Genomic DNA, 16,212 nt, shown 5'->3' with positions numbered 1-16,212 from the left:
TTGAGCCTGCTCTTCCAGCCTGAACAGTCCCAGCTCTCAGCCTTTCCCCATAGGAGAGATGCTCCAGTCCCTTCATCATCTTCATGGCCCTTCACTGGACTCTCTCCATCTCTTTTGTACTGGGGAGCTCAAAACTGGATCCAGTGCTCTAGCTGTGTGTGGCCTTATCAGTGCTGAGCAGAGGGGAAGGTTCCCCTGCCTTGGGCTGCTGACACTGAATGCAGCCCAACACATTGTTCACCTTCTGCACCACCAGGACACATTGCTGCCTCACAGTCAACTCTATTTGGGCCAAATAGCAAGGACATTTGGAAGCTGAATTGACATTAACTCTGTATTAACAATCTGGGTTCGTTACACACCAGCCACCCTTTGTAGCCACCACATACAGAAACAAGGGACACACCCGAAAGCCATCATGCTATTGAGGTCCTACTTAGCATCACAACCCTGCTGTCAGCAAAAAACCCGCAGGTATCGCATGGCCCAAGCCAACAGGTCCGATACAAAGCTAGAGGCTGTGTATTACAATGACGGTACCCTGCATTAAAGAGGAAAAAAGGAGGAGGAGTGAGATGAAAGCACCACATCTGGGGCTTCTGGATGCATTCCTCAAGGTTTTGGTGCAATCTGGATCTGGGCAACCCAGTTCATAACACTGACTTCCCACTGCCCTGACAGCATGTGCCTAATGGCAAAGAACCTCTAGTTTGCAAATTTATTTAGCTTCAGGAATACCAGATCCCACCCACGGACCTTAAACCTTACTGCAGTCATGGCAGAAAAATCCAAGAGTGCCCATTTTTAATGTTTCTGCTCTTGGAATTCTGTTATTGGTCTTTGGCACACATCTCAGAAGTTTGGACAGGAAGTGCTAGAAGTGAGGTTAGAACACCCAGTCATGCAGCAATTGTGCAGACTTCGCAAAAAAAGAAGCAGCATAATGAGCTCACATGCTGTTCCTCTGCTCCATCTTTCTTCCAGTTTTGTTCTTACAGAAATACATATTTTTTAAAGCATATTTGCAGCCAAAAGCATCCAATTAATCCCATGGTTGAAAATAAGTGATGGTGGGTAAAAGTACCAGAGTATTAGTGCTGGGTAAAAGAAGTGCAGACAATTCAAGGACCCAGCTTTAGGTGTGGGGTCATATCCCAGACCTCAAGAAAACCCTTCGTCCTGATCCATTTAACCACACCAGTGCAGCTCACACCTGGTTTTCTCGCTCCACAAGCCCACGTGAGAATATCTTCAGGCAGGGCAAGGCTGTGGTTTTCTTGTGCATTTTGCAAACCTGAGGATAACTGCTCGTATTTTGATCAAAGAGTGGTCCTCAGCCTTGGAGGGAAGGGCTGGCAAGGTGTCCTGGTTTCAGCTGGGATGGAGTTCATTTTCTTCTTAGCAGCTGGCACAGTGCTGTGTTTTGGATTTGGTGTGAGAACAATACTGACAGGACACTGATGTTTTTAGTCATTGCTGGGTGATGTTTATACTAAATCAAGGAGTTTTCCGTTTCCTGGGCCCTGCCAGCGAGAGGGCTGGGGGGGGCACAGGAAATTGGAAGGGGACACAGCCAGGACAGGTGACCCCAACTGCCCAAAGAGATATGCCATACCATATGGCATCATGCTCAGTATATACACTGGGGGAAGAAGAAGGAAGGGGGGGCATCTGTCTTCCCGAGTAACTGTTATGTGCGACGGAGCCCTGCTGTCCTGGGGATGGCCGAGCACCTGCCTGCCCATGGGGAGCGGTGAATGAATTCCTTGCTTTGCTTTGCTTGCGTGTGCGGCTTTTGCTTTACCTATTAAATTATTCTTATCTCAACCCTTGAGGTGTACATTCCTTTCCAATCCTCCCCATCCCTCTGGGTGAGGGGGGTGAGCAAGTGGCTGTGTGGTGCTTGGTTGCCGGCCGGGGTTAAACCATGACACAGGGAGAACAGGATGCTGGGGAGGATGCTGAGGTAGGGCAGCGCTGCAGAGTGCCTGGGGAGGAAGGAGGGTGGAAATGGAAGGTAGGAAATAAGAATGAGTTTGAGTGTAAGTAATCAGAGTCCAGGTCTGCCGAAGTACAAACTATCACTCAGTAAGTCCAGGTACAGGATTTAACAAACCCAGACAGGCCAACATGGACAGCTTGATACCAGACACTGGAAGAGGTAAGAAGAGGCAGAAGTGCAAGCTCGGTGCACCCAGACTCAGCTGCTTTCACCAGTTACGAGCTGCAAGGTTGATCCAAGCTCACATTTCTGACAACTCACAGCTCTGCGGCACCAGCCAAAGACAGCGTCATTTGTAAAGTGCCATCTTCTTGCTCTGGTACATGTACATGTAGGCATCGCAGAAGAGGCGCTTGGCCACTCCATCCATGTCCCGAGGTTGCTCCAGGGCCAGTGCAGCCAGTGACAAGTCCAGGTATTTGGCAATTTCAGGGCACAGCGTTACTGTGGGAATGTTGAAGCCATTTTCGTCACCTAACCCAGAAAAGAGGAGAGAAGTCCAAACCAGGTACCAGGGGATGAGTACCTAGAGCTCAAGCAGATATCAAGCAGATATCACACTCAACAGTAATGTCATGCCTTAGCTGAGAGATCTGGAGGCCAACAACAAAGTGGGGAAGGACAGGAGAACGGTCCTCGCCCACACAGCAGCCAGTCCCAGCTGGCTTGACAAGTCCCTTGTTTGAACACAGCCAGAGGATGAAAGCACTAGGAGGAACTCACATGTGCTTGGGCTGGCCATACTCTTCTCTGGGGTCTACTTAAATGGTCACTGTTGGAAGCAGGGTCCAGAGAGAGCCTAAATCATGTAGGGGGCTTCAGAAGAAAAGGTAGAATGGCCAGCACCTATGCGACAAGTGCTGCAGAACCTCACAGCTGCCCACCACGCAGCGCCCGGCTGCAATCAAAGCTCAAAGCCCACCACCTCATTTCCTCACCATGCCTGTCAGCCATGCTGTCAAAGAACATCCAGTGTTCGTTCTCAGGGCCATATTTCACAAAGGAGACATAATGACTGGTCTCGATGCAGAGCACCGCGAAGAGCTCCATCTTCTCACGAGGGACCTGCTGGCTACCCCAAGGACTCCGACTGTGAAACTCTTCTGGGATGTGCAGCCCAGTTGGCTTGTGCATTTTACGTCGGTAGTGGGAGTGAACCTGAGGAGATACGATGGGGCAGCACTGCTGAGTGGGCAGAACTGAAGCTGGCCTGCCAGAAAAAGGAGTGTGCAGGGGTCAGACCCCCAGTTTATTCCCCATGGATTTGACTCCCATTGTCCCCATGTGCCAGGTAATGGCATTGTGTCAATGAGCTGGCAACAAGCCGCCGAGATGAGAGCCTGCCATGCTCCAAACAAGGCCAGAGAGCTGTAGGAATGCTCCTGGTGAGACAGCGTGGAGGGCTCAGCACTCAGTCTGTGCAGGATCAGTGCTTATTTAGGCTCTGTGTAAGCAGAGGGTTCAATAATGTGTGGCACCTAACCCTGCTCATGCAGCTGATGCAGGCAGTGGGACAGATAGTCAGGAAGGGGCCCCTCTGTACCCAACCTGAACAGGGTGTTTTGAGGGGGTTCAATCTGCTGTCAGCCACCAAGGCAGATTTTGTGAGCAGCCAAAGAAGAGGAATACCTGTCTGGAGCAGGAGCTGCAGAACTGCTTCAGGCCCACAGCTGCAAATACCTTGTCTTTGAAACATTCTGCACACTCCAGGGTGGCAACGTTGCCACACACACAGCACTCCCTGGGACCTGCAAGGGCAAAAGGGGTGAGAGGATGTGTCTTTTCCAGATCTCACCTGAAATCCAACTTGCCCTGCCACAACTGGTATTCAAGGAAGAAGAATCACACCATGATCCCACCTTATCTGCTCACAACCCAAAGAGGCAAGTTTTGTCACCTGGTTGCTCACAGTCCCAGTCAGCAGCTTTACTACTGCCCAACAACTTACTGTCAAGCAGCAGATCTGTTATATCCAGTTCCAGGGAAGGAATAATTTTGCTGAACATTTTATATTCCTTCCCAAAACGCGGCATTTGGATAATGAAGCAAGATGGGATCTGGGAAAAGAAACGCAAATGAGTCACCCTGCCAGAAGAGACAAGCCCCAGAGACTTCTGTCTGTAATGCTGCTGGGAGTAAAAACTTTATGCTCCGGTTATTCACAGGACAAAACAGGGAAAGCAGAGCCCTCTTCCCAGGTCACGCTCAGATTCCCTGAGACCTCTCTCTTGTGACTGTATCCTGCTTCTTTGCAGTGTTGGATATATACTAGACCCACTGCAGACTCATTGGCAGGCACAGGTACATTGGAGGAAGCAAGAAAGAGGCAGCAGATAGCAGTGTAGGCAGAAGGTAGCTGGGCTCACCTCCACTAGCTTCAGATCAGAGGACAGGAAGGAGTGTTCCACTAACTGCTGCACATCAGGAACCACCAGATCCTCCTGTTTGTCCATAAATATCTGGTAACAGTAACAGTCCTGCTCCTTCTGGCCTCCTGACCTGCAAGGATTGGTCACGGGGCTTGTTTACGTGGTGCCACAAACATCTGAGCTCCCAGAGGACATACTGGTTTTGTTCTGCAAGAGATTCTGGGCCCAAGGCACCAAGGGCTGCTTGGTGCAACACTGACATGAAACACTTTTTCCTTCCAGAAATACTGAATACATGCCATGGGAAGAGAATACAAGTACCATCTTCAGCCTCATTATCCCTCCGCAGCATCACATCCTGCTCCTATAAGCAAAACTCAGTTGCCCCTCGTTGATGTAAATATTAAAAGACACTTCAGTATTTTTTAAATCAACTGCACCATGGCACAATCAGCAAACTCCTTCTGAGATGAAAGGTCTCTTGAAAAAGCCACAGAGCAAAACTCGGTGCATTCAAAAGGTGAGTTGTGTCTCCCACAACCCCTACATCCCTGAGCTAGCAGAGAAAGGATTTCTTTCAGATGACCCTGTGCAGAGGAGCTGCAGTACAGTTGTCTTTGTGCTCAGCCTTTCCAAGTACTCCACAATCTACAGCTTGACTGACATCTCAACAAAGGAGCACAGAAACCAAACAATCTCCTTCTACACTGCTGAACAGCACAGTTATTTTTGGCTTCCTTTAGCCTTCATCCTCTTTGTAGAGTCCTGAAAAACTGGAACTGCATCCATGGACTGCCTGTTTGAAAGGCTGCAGGACCTGAGCCAGCTTGACAGTCTGGATGTATCCCAAATGCATCCAAAGGCTGTCAGATACTGCTGGCTGCGCATGGAAGTTGGACACTTGTTTCTCAAACCACTGTTGGCTCTGCCTGAGGATGACACAAGGGGTTTATCACAATTTTCTGAAGGCGGCACCTCCAGGAAGAGCTTAGAAGTGTCTTCCTGGATATGTCACCTGGGACAAGATCACAACAAGCAAAGTCACAGGCAGCAGTTAATGGGCAGCAGAGAGAAGGTACACACAACTCACTGAGCTGTGCCTCCAAAGGCTGGATGTAAAGGTTCAAGTAACACCTGGTGATTGTGCAGTGAATAACTAATGAGCCTGGACTGTGTAAATTGTATGGCTTAGATATGGAAACTTACTGCAGCTTCAACAGTGGCTCTACTCCCAGGATCTGATGCATTATGAGATTAAGGAACTCCTCAGGATCTGGAAGGTGAGAGAAAAAACATAGGTCACACCACACCAGGAACGCTGCCTTGCCCCACTGCATCCAGAAGGGAAAACCTGCCCAATAAAAATGAACCACCATTTCATGAACCTGGAATCTCCTCTTTTACTCTAGGTACGGGGACAGGCAAGCTAAAAGCTGAGAGCACTTGGTTAATGGATAAATCCTAGCATGAGCATGAAAAAAGCAAAGCATCCTTCAGATATTGCACTCCAACAAGCCAGGCCATCACAGTAACACTACCTCAGGGACTTTAACGGACAGTTACTGCTAACACCAAAAGCATAAACTCAAAAGTGAAATCGAGGACAGCTATGAAAATTCAAAAAACTGAACAGTAGTTAAACCATCCTGGCTAAAGCTAATACACAATAGTACAAGACACAAGTGCTGTTCACTGACAAGTTACCTGCTGTTTCTGGAAGAATCAATGCCACTTGTTTACTACTCAGGTACTCAGAGGCTGTTGCAGTGATGCTTGGCATTGGTGTAATCCATTTCCTTGTAAACTACACGGGGCCTTGCTGTCCATGGATGAGAATGTGGTGATTGCAACCAGAGATTGGTGGGCTTCAGCTGTGGGTGTTTTCTGTTTAATTTTAGCCAGACTACAGAATCTGACGAATCTCAAATAACTCACCAGAACTCAAAGACAAGTTGATCTTGCCAAAATGATGAATCAAGCTGGATTCTAGCAGGGACATCAGGGATGGACTTATCAGGGTATAACTCAAGGTATAAAGATCAAGGAAATTTCCCTTATTTAAATTTGATTCACACAGATCTTCCTCTCCCCTCGCAGCAACAGCTGCCATAGGTTAGAGACCCAGCACTTCCTATCTTTCCATCAGACTTCAGGACAATTTCAGCTGAAAAGCCTGTAGAGTTTTAAAAGCCCAAACTATTTTACATGTGCATTTTTGCATAAACAAACAGCACAGCAGGCATATTAATGCAGATGCCTGAAAGAAGCATACAATTAAATTGTCAGCCTGGTGCTTGGATGAGGCAGCACGCAGCAAAGCAGTGTGGGGAAGGCCCCAGAGAAGGCCCCAGGCCACATTACCTTTCTCAGCGTTGGTAAAGCTTGAACACCGGCCCTTTTCAGTTAGCTGCTCCCTAAGGTGCATCACACTCCTAGCTCTGACGAAGCCAGTCCTAGAAACAAGAAGCAGCTCAGATGATCTCTCTAGTGTATTTAAGTAATAAAATCATCAAATGGTTTGAGTTGGAAGGGATACTTTGAAGGCCATCTAGTCCAACCTCCCTGCCATGGGCTGGGACACCTTCCACCAGACCAGGTTGCTCAGAGCCCCGTCCAACCTGGCCTTCAACACTGCCAGGGATGGGGCATCCACAGCTTCTCTGGGCAGCCTGTGCCAGTGTCTCACCACCCTCAGTGAAAAAATTTCTTCCTTATGTCCAATCTAAACTTACCCTCTTTTACTTTAAAACCATCACCCCCTGTCCTGTCACTACAGGCCCTGCTAAAGAGTCTGTCCCCATCCTTCTTATAAGCCCTCTTTAAGCCGAAAGGCTGCAGTAAGGTCTCTCTGGAGCCTTCTCTTCTCCAGGCTGAACCCCTCCAGCTCTCCCAACCTTTTTCTGCAGCAGAGGGCTTCCAGCCCTTGGACCATTTCTGTGTCCCTTTCCGGCCCCGCTCCAACAGGTCTGTCTTGTGCTGGGGACCCCTGAGCTGGGTGCAGTGCTCTGGGAGGGGCTCTTCACCACAGCAGAGCAGAGGGGCAGAATCCCCTACCTCTACCTGCTGGCCATGCTGCTCAGGATGCAGCCCAGGATCCGGTTGGATTTCTGGGCTGTGAGCACGCATTGCCAGCTCGTGCCAAATTTTTCATCCCCAAGTCCTTCTCTGCAGGGCTGCTCTCAATCAGATCTCAGCATCACAGAATGTCCCAGGGTTGTATTTCTGCAGCCAGTGCCAGGACACTGGTGCTCAAGGAAGATCATAGAATCATAAAATGGTTTGGGTTGGAAGGGACCTTCAAGATCATCTAGTTCCAACCCCCCTACCCTGGGCAGGGACACACCTCCCACTAGAGCAGCTCACTCAAAGCCCCACCTTAAACACACAAGATGCTAATGTCTTATGTTCAGTCAGCTCTCCATCCCTCTCTTCCACACCTCTCTAGGGAGGATGAGGAAAGAACCTGGTATCTTTGATACAAATTCCAGAAGATTTAGCTCTCACACCATGATCTACCATCATGCAGCCTGATATTGCATACTGCCTTTGGGACTAACTGCTGATGAAGAAGTGCCACTACTTCACCTGCTCCAGAGGTCCTCCCAGCCATGTTCTAAACCCCAGGAAGCCCCTTTCTTCCTTTCACTGAAAGGTGCAGCTCACTGGGCTTCCTTCTAAGCAAGAGATATTCATGCACATGCAGTAGGAGTTACAACAGCCCTACAACCCAGGGAAAGGAACAACTGGAAGAGGAACCCTATATGAAAATGTTTGGATGTGGCTGTAAGGAGAAACCCTCCAGGTAACCCTTTCCCTTAGTGGTAGGTACCATCTGGCAGGGCAGCAGAGAAGGTACAAAGGCAGATGGATTACTTCCAGGGTTCCTACATACTATACTCACTTTCGAAGGGGATTAACAATCTCATCCCGCAGAATGCTCTGGACGTTCCTGTCACATAGTGGGAAGGGCTTGAAGAGCATGGAGTCCAGCACGGACGTACAGGAGAAGAGGCTGTGAAAAGAATGTGATAGGTTTAAGTCTGATGGATTTCCAGCAATAGTTAGAACCAAACTGTTGTGCCTGGTGACAATCGATGGCTGTTATTTTCAACAGTCCATGCATACAATTACAGAAAGGTGCATGACAGCACATCTCCACAGTGAGATAAACCACATCTGATTTAATGAACACTGGTAGTAAGCAACGGAACAGCTGAGAGAGAATGAAATCTCACACTTTGCAGCCAAAACTACTCATGGGGGGCACCACTGAGTCTTTTCCTCTCCAAGCAGTGCTGCCCAGTGAAGCTGGGACCTTCTGGGCAGTTTCTTTGAAATGTTTCCAGACAGTACCTCCAGTGACAGAGTCAGCATGGTCCAAGTCCAGAAAACTACAATCTCTCACTGCCCTGCATGACAGACACATGGGTACCTTAGGTACTCATGAGGGGTACTTCAGGGCCTAAGAATCTACCACATTAGGAAGGAGATCAAAAAGCAGCAAGCATCACAGCTGCATCTCCACACAGGAAATTTATACCAGCTAAATTTCCAGCCACCTTGAAAGTCCAAGGAAGTGCTACAGCTTAGGGCTCCACCCAATTAGAAAAGCACTCCTTTAATGAAATGGTACCATCTAAGCATACCTGAAGAGGGCTGCATCCATATAGCAAGAATTACAATGCCCTTGGATCCCCTTCATCCGCCCTAGCAGGACACGCACTGCTGCCTCATTCCGGAGGGGAGGAAAACTCTCTGAAGCCTGTGGAAGAACTTCTTGCCCTCCTGCAAGAGAAGAAACAGAAGCAGCTCTCTTTAGCTTCTCACCTCATCTGAGTCCATTTGGCCCTTCCCCAATGCCCCAGAGGTCTGCTCCACTCAGAACTCAGCACCACACCCTTATGTGCTGCTCCTGCTGGGATTCAACCATGCTCAGATGAAGACTTGTCTTTTTACTAATTCATTACTGGAAACGGGAGACAAAACCAAACCCTCTCTTTTTCACTAGAGGCATGGCCTAGCAATCCACGCTGCCTCTGCCATTGTTACGCCAAGTATAATGAAGACAAAAAGAGCTACAAATGAGCTGGTGCTATGTTATATGAAAGCTTGGGATCTCTCTGTTGAAAGACATGTGACCCCAGCAGCCAGCAAAAGTACAAACAGGCAACTGCACTTCAATAGCCTCATCTTCCTGGCCTGTGGTCTCCTTAAGCTTCAAAGGTAGCTTTCTCAGTCTGGTCTTTTCTGATTTCTTCAGCATTCTCCCCTTGTAATTCAACTTCCTCTCTTCAGCACATCCTTAAAGACATTCTTCCCTGTCTCTACTCCCAGTTTTTGGATAGTCCCTACAGGAATCTTGTCTTCTTGTTTGCAGTGATCTTGTTTACTGTTTCTAAATGGCTAGTTCACACTGTCTTTTCTGCTCATGAACAATTTCTTTCTGTTCAACTGAAAATACTGGCCTGTTCTTCCCTGCATCTTCGTGTGAACGTCTTACCATCACATGAAGTTCTATGCTCATATTAATTTAATCCTCCCTCCCTTTTCAAGCTCCCTCTTATTTCTCAGTCCCCAGGTGTAACACTGTTACACCCAGCATCTTGGCCATAGGCCTCAGCTACCCGCTCCAATTCTCCAGAGCCACGCGTGCCATCTACGTTTAACATACAGTAGCTAGGCCAGGCCCTATAGCTAGAACGCTTGCCCATATTCAGGTCTCAATTTTACAAGACTTTTTCTTTTGCCCTGAAAAACACAGGGAGAGAAGCCCTGTCTTGCTTGCAGCCTTCACAATGCCTTGCAAAGGCTGTTGCTCTGAACTTCTCTCCTCTGTTACCCCCACAATGTTTCCTGCCAGCTTCCCTTTCACCAACACATCCATGCCACTGAGGCCTTGTTTTTAGAGTCACACACAATACATTGTCCCATATTCAATGCCCTAGTCTATGTTATCCCTGTAACAAATCACTTAACAACTCTCACACTTGTGGGGCATTCCCTATAAATACCATCATGGCAACCTCAGCCTCCTTAAAACTGACATCTTTTGCAACACCCAAAGGAAGTGAAGACTATTAAACCGCTGATTAAGAGACTTTGCATGAGGCTTCTCCACAGCACGCCTTGTCCCAGCACAGCCCTGTCTCCTCTCTCCCTGGAGAACTTACTATAACCTGTGAGACTCAAGTCACTGTTGTGTGAACACTGGAAGCGGATGTCAGGCTGGCAGGACTGCAGCTTGACGAAGAGTCCGCGCTTTGGAGCACAGTGGAAGTAATATTTGCCCAGCCATTCGCCAGCAGTGACCCCTTTATCTTCATCCTGGGAAAAGAGCATTGAGGAATAACATGAGAGAAGGCTTTCCACAAATGAGGTGCAATCCCCCAAATGGCCATTTAATATCTTAAGAGCTGTGTACAAGTCTGGTCCCATTTTGTTGACTGTTTTCATTTATTCTGGTTATGTTCCCAACCTATTGATGCTGCTTGTAGGATTCATGATTATTCCATCCCACATTCCAGTAATGCTGCTCTAGAAGAGAGCAAACCCAGCCCTCATAATCACTCCACAAGCTCTCCTCCCCAGCCTAAGGGAGGGCACAATTGTGTGCTTGCCCTCACAGTTCGCACTGTGACACATTAGAGGCCCAGGTCAGGCTGTGTGATATACAGCCACCTGCTGAAGGTCTTAGAAGAGCGACCAAGACCTGCCCGTTCTGATACACAATCTCACAGCAGGAAATATTTTACTTCTTACCAGTTCAACTCCTGCCATTTTGTGCTTAATTTGGGGCAGGTAGCCCAACCAGCGGATGATTCCTGAAACCTGATTTCCCTTGTCCAAGGTGATCTGGACCATGGAGTTCACCTCCAGGGATGAATTCCCACTTTCACACTCCTCCCCACTTTCGCTTCTCTCTCGTTTCATTTGGTTTGGGTGCTGCAAGCCCATGTCAGACTCGAATGGTGAAAATAAACCTAGTGGGCAATACAAAATATCAGGTTAGGTAGGAAATCAACACCTAATGACAGACCCCTCTGGATGTCCTCTAATACCAGGTCTATTTTGAAATTATAGACCACACAGACAATCATGAAGCTGAGCACCAGAGACACAAGGTATAATTCCCAGTGATATGGCCAAGCTGGTCTAACAGGCTGAGTGGGGATGATCCTGCTCCTTGTTTCCCCACTCAAGGTTGCATACTCCAGCCTCTTGCTGGCCCTAGAGCTAACACAGCCCTTCACAGAGCCATTTCAGACTACTAAACAGCAGCAGGGGAGTTATTTCCTCATTATTTTTCTGCCTTTAGTGAGATGAATCAAGCGAATGGTTTAATGATGGCTTCCCTCAGCCGGCCATCTGCACGGTGTCTGCTGATGGCAACAGAGATATTCCACTGTTTTCTTGTCTTGTCCAATGACTCACACCATCGCTGCTGGCATCTGTGCCTTTCTGAGTTTGTCTGTCATCAGGATGAGGCTCCTGCTCCACTTTCTACAACTAAATTAAAGACTCTTTAACCAGTGGTGCCTTCTCCCCTAGGAAATATTTCTGCACTGCAATCAGATTCTCTTCCTTTTCCTGACAAATGGATAGACTCAGCTTTAGTTGTCTAATGCAAAGAATTTAGTCCAGAACTTAACGCTGTTCTACAGACCTTCCCTGCCTCCTGATCAACGTAGCTGGGACTAGTGGAAGCTTTTGTTGGACTTTCAGCTCATCAGTAGCCTGCAGAGAAGACATAAATGCTAAATCCCCAGGAAAGTAGTACACAGGGCAGACACTTCTGATGATAACCTACTTTGCAAGCTTTCCTTCACAACAGAGTCCATAGGGATCTCTCTGAAAATGTCAGTTGTTCCTTCTTCTTCCTGAAAGGAGAGAAAATCTATCAGCTAAATGCTTTATCAGGCATAGGGCATTCCTGAAACAGGAACCAATTTTTCAAAGAGGCCTGGAAAGTTTTAACCTTACGTCCCCTTTGGACAGTCCTTCCACTTTTCTTTAATGTCCCACTAGAACACAATTTAACAACAACAACAAAAAAAAATCCCCCAAAACCAAGAAAAGGCAGCAAGGCTGCTCTTACCGGACAAACTGTAACGAACCACTGGGTTCCCTCCCTGTAAACTGCCATCGCTATTCCTTTTGTGAGGACTTGGTCCACGTAGAAGCTAACTGCATCTCCCACTTTCACAGGAACCACCTCTTCTGTGTCTGGTTTTGGCTTCTGTTTCGCATAGTCATCGTCTGGCGTGGAAATAAACTGGACTTTGCTAAACGGCAGGAAGATCCCGCAGTTCCGCTTACACTTGAAATACTCAGTACCGTGGTAAGATCCATCACTGCGCCCTCTGTTTTCTCCTTCACTCTGAAAACATGCCAAACAGGCACATTACATACAAAAACATTAAGGGAAAATATAAAACTTATTTTCTTGGTGACTTTACCTGTAACTCCACCCCGAAGAAGACTGGAGACAGGACAGCTGAAGTGTTTTTGTAAATGCTTCCAATGTAGCGGATGATACCAGGGAAATATTGCTGGTCAACCTCTACCATCACTTTTTGGCCTGGCACGGCCCGCAGAGCTGCTTCAAGGCTCAGCCTCTCCAAGAAGTAGTTCAAGCGTTCATTGTGGCTACTGATGGCCAGGAGGAAGACAGCAGTCTCCTTGCGCACAGGCTGAAGGATTTCTATATTTATCGTGACAGTGGAGCTGTCATCCAACATGATGACTTTTAAGAAGCAAGCCGGGGGCCTGTCATCGGAGAAGTTACGCAGGTAACTTCTCTCACTGCAGAAACACATGTTCCCAGCTTGGAAGTACTTGCTGCCATAGGCACAGTCTTCTGTTAGGATGTAATAGCAGTTTCCATCCCCTGCTGAAGACAGGATGCTGGTCATCGTCATTCCCCTGAGTTGTGAGAAAAGGAGGAGTCACCGCGGTGAAGACACATGCAGGTTAATGGTTGGACTTGATCTTAAGCATCTTTTCCAATCTAAATGATTCTATGTTATTGCAGGATGTCAGAAGAATTCAGGTTGGAAGACATCTCAAGCCCAACCCTGCACTCAAAGCAGGTTGCTCAAAGCCTCACCCAGTTGAGTTTTGGGCATCTCCAACCACAGAGAGCCCACAGCCTCCCTGGTCCCTTGTTCCAGTGTTTGATCACTCTCATGGCAAGGGTGAAAGAAGCAAAAGGTGAAAAAGGTTAAAAAGAAAAAATTCCATCTAATCAAGACTTCTGATGTTCCTGCTTGTCCTCATTGCCTCCTGTCCTCTCACTGTGCATCCATGGAAGAGTCCAGCTCTGCCTTCTTGACTAAACCCTCCCAGTAAGAAGCTGCACAGAGCAGCATCTCCTCACCTGTCCTGTTCCCTACAACACTGCACAGCCAGAATGGCCTCATTAAATTCTACCTTCTTTTCATACTTAGTTGCAGGAGTGAGGGAAAGGCTAAACTCTGCCTTTTAAAAAATCTCTAAAAAGGAAGTTCTAGTCTGCAACTAGAACTCTTGGATGTTGTGTTAAAGCACACTAAGATTCACAACATACGCAAAGCACAGCACCACATTGCTATGTTGAGGCATTAAAAACCACCATCTTTGAAAACCAATATATTAAAAGAAATTCAAACATCTGGAATCAGAGGTACATTTCTGCACTTAAATTCTAGTTAAATTCTCATACGTTTTACCCCTCCCCATCTCACTTTTGATGATACCCTGCACAGCCAGAATCCAGACTTTTTGTTAGAGCATTAAAAAAAAAAGGATGAGTATAGAAACTTCTACCTGCAAGTGGACAGCACCATTTGGCCCAACCTGGCCAATACAGAGAAAATAAGGAGACATGCCTGTTTCTAGGCCATGGAGGAAATTAAGAAAGAAAGATGCCTCCACTGTGGGCTACCTGGTAGAAGTTTCTTAAAACTTGGGAGTGGAGAGAGAAGGAACTGAGCAGATGCAATTAAGGGAAGTAGAAACACACTTGGGGCATTGCAGCAGGAAGCACAAATGCAGCTGCTCACAAGAATAAACGGGTGGGTTGGGAGGAAAACGTAGGCAGAGTTTTGAAGAGAAAGGCTGTACAGAGCTCAGCAAGGAGGGCAGTGTTACTGGGGACTTCACTGGAAATTAGTATCAAGAAAGCTTTTTTTTAAAAAAAGTATCATGAAAAGATAAATCACTGCTTGTGTTAGGAAAAAAAGAAATCACATGATGCCTGATTAAATCTTGGGGCTTTCCTTCTGTTTGGGCTGATTGTGGCAGCTTCCTACAGGAGCTGTCTCCCTTTCAATTTTAGTTGTTAACCTTAGCAGGCGGGAAGATAGCTTGGAGATCTGATCTAAATGCTGCTGTACTGCTTTTGGGCAACGCTCCTTTGCTGAGGCTGAAGGTCTGGTCTCAAAATTGAATAACCCCACAGAAATCCATGGGTCTCCTCAAGTACCATCCACTTGGGTCTGCCAGCATGGCTAATTTAATGTGTATAATCAGCGTTTTCAAGAACTCAACATGCAGCACCGAGGCAGGCCGCTGTCATGGTGGTACAAACCACGCTCATGCTCCTTCTTCTTTGTACTGAGGGACTCCTACCAATAGATCACCATCACTCAAGGATGACCACCTCAAAGTCATGGGGCACTACGGGGGCACACAGGAGCAGCCCTGCCAGGGTAAGGCACCCTGCTTCGCAATGAGCAGCTTGGGAGGTGACAGCTGGCAGTGGCAGTGATCCCACGGCATGCAGCAGTTCCCTTAGTGCCCATCCACACAACTTGCTGCTGACATTTTAAAATTCTGCTGGCAGAGCAAAGGCTTGAAGTTCTGTGATTTTTAAAGGACAGAATTAAAAAAAAATAACATTCCATGTACTATCTCCCCCTATTCAATGTTCCGCTTTCAGGACCTTGGTTTTATTTTACTATTCTTTTTTTTTTTAAAGTTCTCTCCCCACAAGGAATATAATAAACTTCACTGTGCTTTAAACGCTGGGGGAAAAGGAAAACCAGAATAAAACCATTTTCCACATAAAATAAAGCATTTTCCTCATCAAAGCCACAAACAAACTGTTCTTCTCATAAATAACCAAGAGTAAACTGTTTTCTTCATCAAAACCAAGAATAAATAATCTCTAACAACAAAATATGTGCAATTCCCTCCCAGGTTAACAGAATAAAAGCGCACTGTGACCAGTGTGCAATATTTGGGCTTGTGGTGTTTCAAACAGCGCTGAAACCTGATGGATTACGCTGAGGGGAACCTGGAAAGCGCCAGATAATGAAAAATAAAGCGGCACAAAAGCAGCGCTTTGAGGCTGGGCTAGAGGAAGGCCCTCCAGGGCTTTGCCCCTGAGTAGCGAGAGAGGGGGCGGCAGGCGGCGTGGCGCCCACAGGGCGGGCCCGGCGGGGGGCTGCGAGGGCCCCACCGGGCCTAGGGAAATGCCCCGCTGTGGGGCCATGGCCGAGGCGGGGGGGGGGGGAATCCCGGCGCTGCCCCCCCCAAGCCCCCGGCTCTCACCGTCTCCCGCCGCCGGCCCGGCCCCGCTCTTCCGCGTCAGCCGACGCCACCACAGAGCCGCGGGGAGCGCGGCCCAGAGCGGCGATGACACGCCCACCACGCCCCGCAGCCGCCGTCTGGCTCAGCCAATTGGAGAGAGGGCAAGAGGCAGGGAGCCAATCAAGAAGAGAGTGGGCGGAACTGAACCGCCGAGGGGCGGGACTCGCCTCTGTCTCGCCCCGCACCCTGTGGGGCCCCTCAGGGGCCGGAGCGTCCCCGCCGGCGGCAGCGGGGTTGCGCGGGCTCGGTGGCTCCAGAGCCCCGTGTGCG

The 16,212-nt window shown here is 48.1% G+C and overlaps 1 protein-coding gene across 1 annotated transcript; it reads right to left on the bottom strand.

The window, feature by feature from the left end:
* Positions 1-320: 320 nt before the first annotated feature.
* LOC130146789 (ubiquitin carboxyl-terminal hydrolase CYLD-like) lies at positions 321-16,012 on the bottom strand. The gene is made up of 15 exons (XM_056333286.1): positions 15,904-16,012; positions 12,828-13,293; positions 12,467-12,748; positions 12,179-12,248; positions 11,131-11,351; positions 10,542-10,695; positions 9,018-9,156; positions 8,273-8,383; positions 6,733-6,824; positions 5,578-5,644; positions 4,369-4,501; positions 3,951-4,059; positions 3,632-3,750; positions 2,941-3,160; positions 321-2,476 (listed from the first exon to the last, which is right to left on the bottom strand). The coding sequence occupies exons 2-15, from the start codon at positions 13,287-13,289 to the stop codon at positions 2,292-2,294; spliced, it is 2,364 nt and encodes a 787-aa protein (XP_056189261.1). The 5' UTR covers positions 13,290-13,293; positions 15,904-16,012; the 3' UTR covers positions 321-2,291.
* Between the last annotated feature and the right edge of the window lie 200 nt (positions 16,013-16,212).

Source organism: Falco biarmicus, chromosome 3 (assembly GCF_023638135.1).
Source record: "Falco biarmicus isolate bFalBia1 chromosome 3, bFalBia1.pri, whole genome shotgun sequence".
Classification (NCBI taxonomy): Eukaryota; Metazoa; Chordata; class Aves; order Falconiformes; family Falconidae; genus Falco; species Falco biarmicus.
Note: the sequence above shows the minus strand (reverse complement) of the source record. Positions and strands in the feature narration are given on the sequence as shown.

Coding starts and splice junctions, on each gene's coding strand:
- LOC130146789 (XM_056333286.1), bottom strand. CDS start 13,289: ATGACGATGACCAGCATCCTGTCTTCAGCAGGGGATGGAAACTGCTAT. Junction 11,352..12,178: donor TGTGAAGGAAAGCTTGCAAA/GTAGGTTATCAT, acceptor ATTGCCCACTAG/GTTTATTTTCACCATTCGAG. Junction 5,645..6,732: donor CTTTACCAACGCTGAGAAAG/GTAATGTGGCCT, acceptor CTCACCTTCCAG/ATCCTGAGGAGTTCCTTAAT.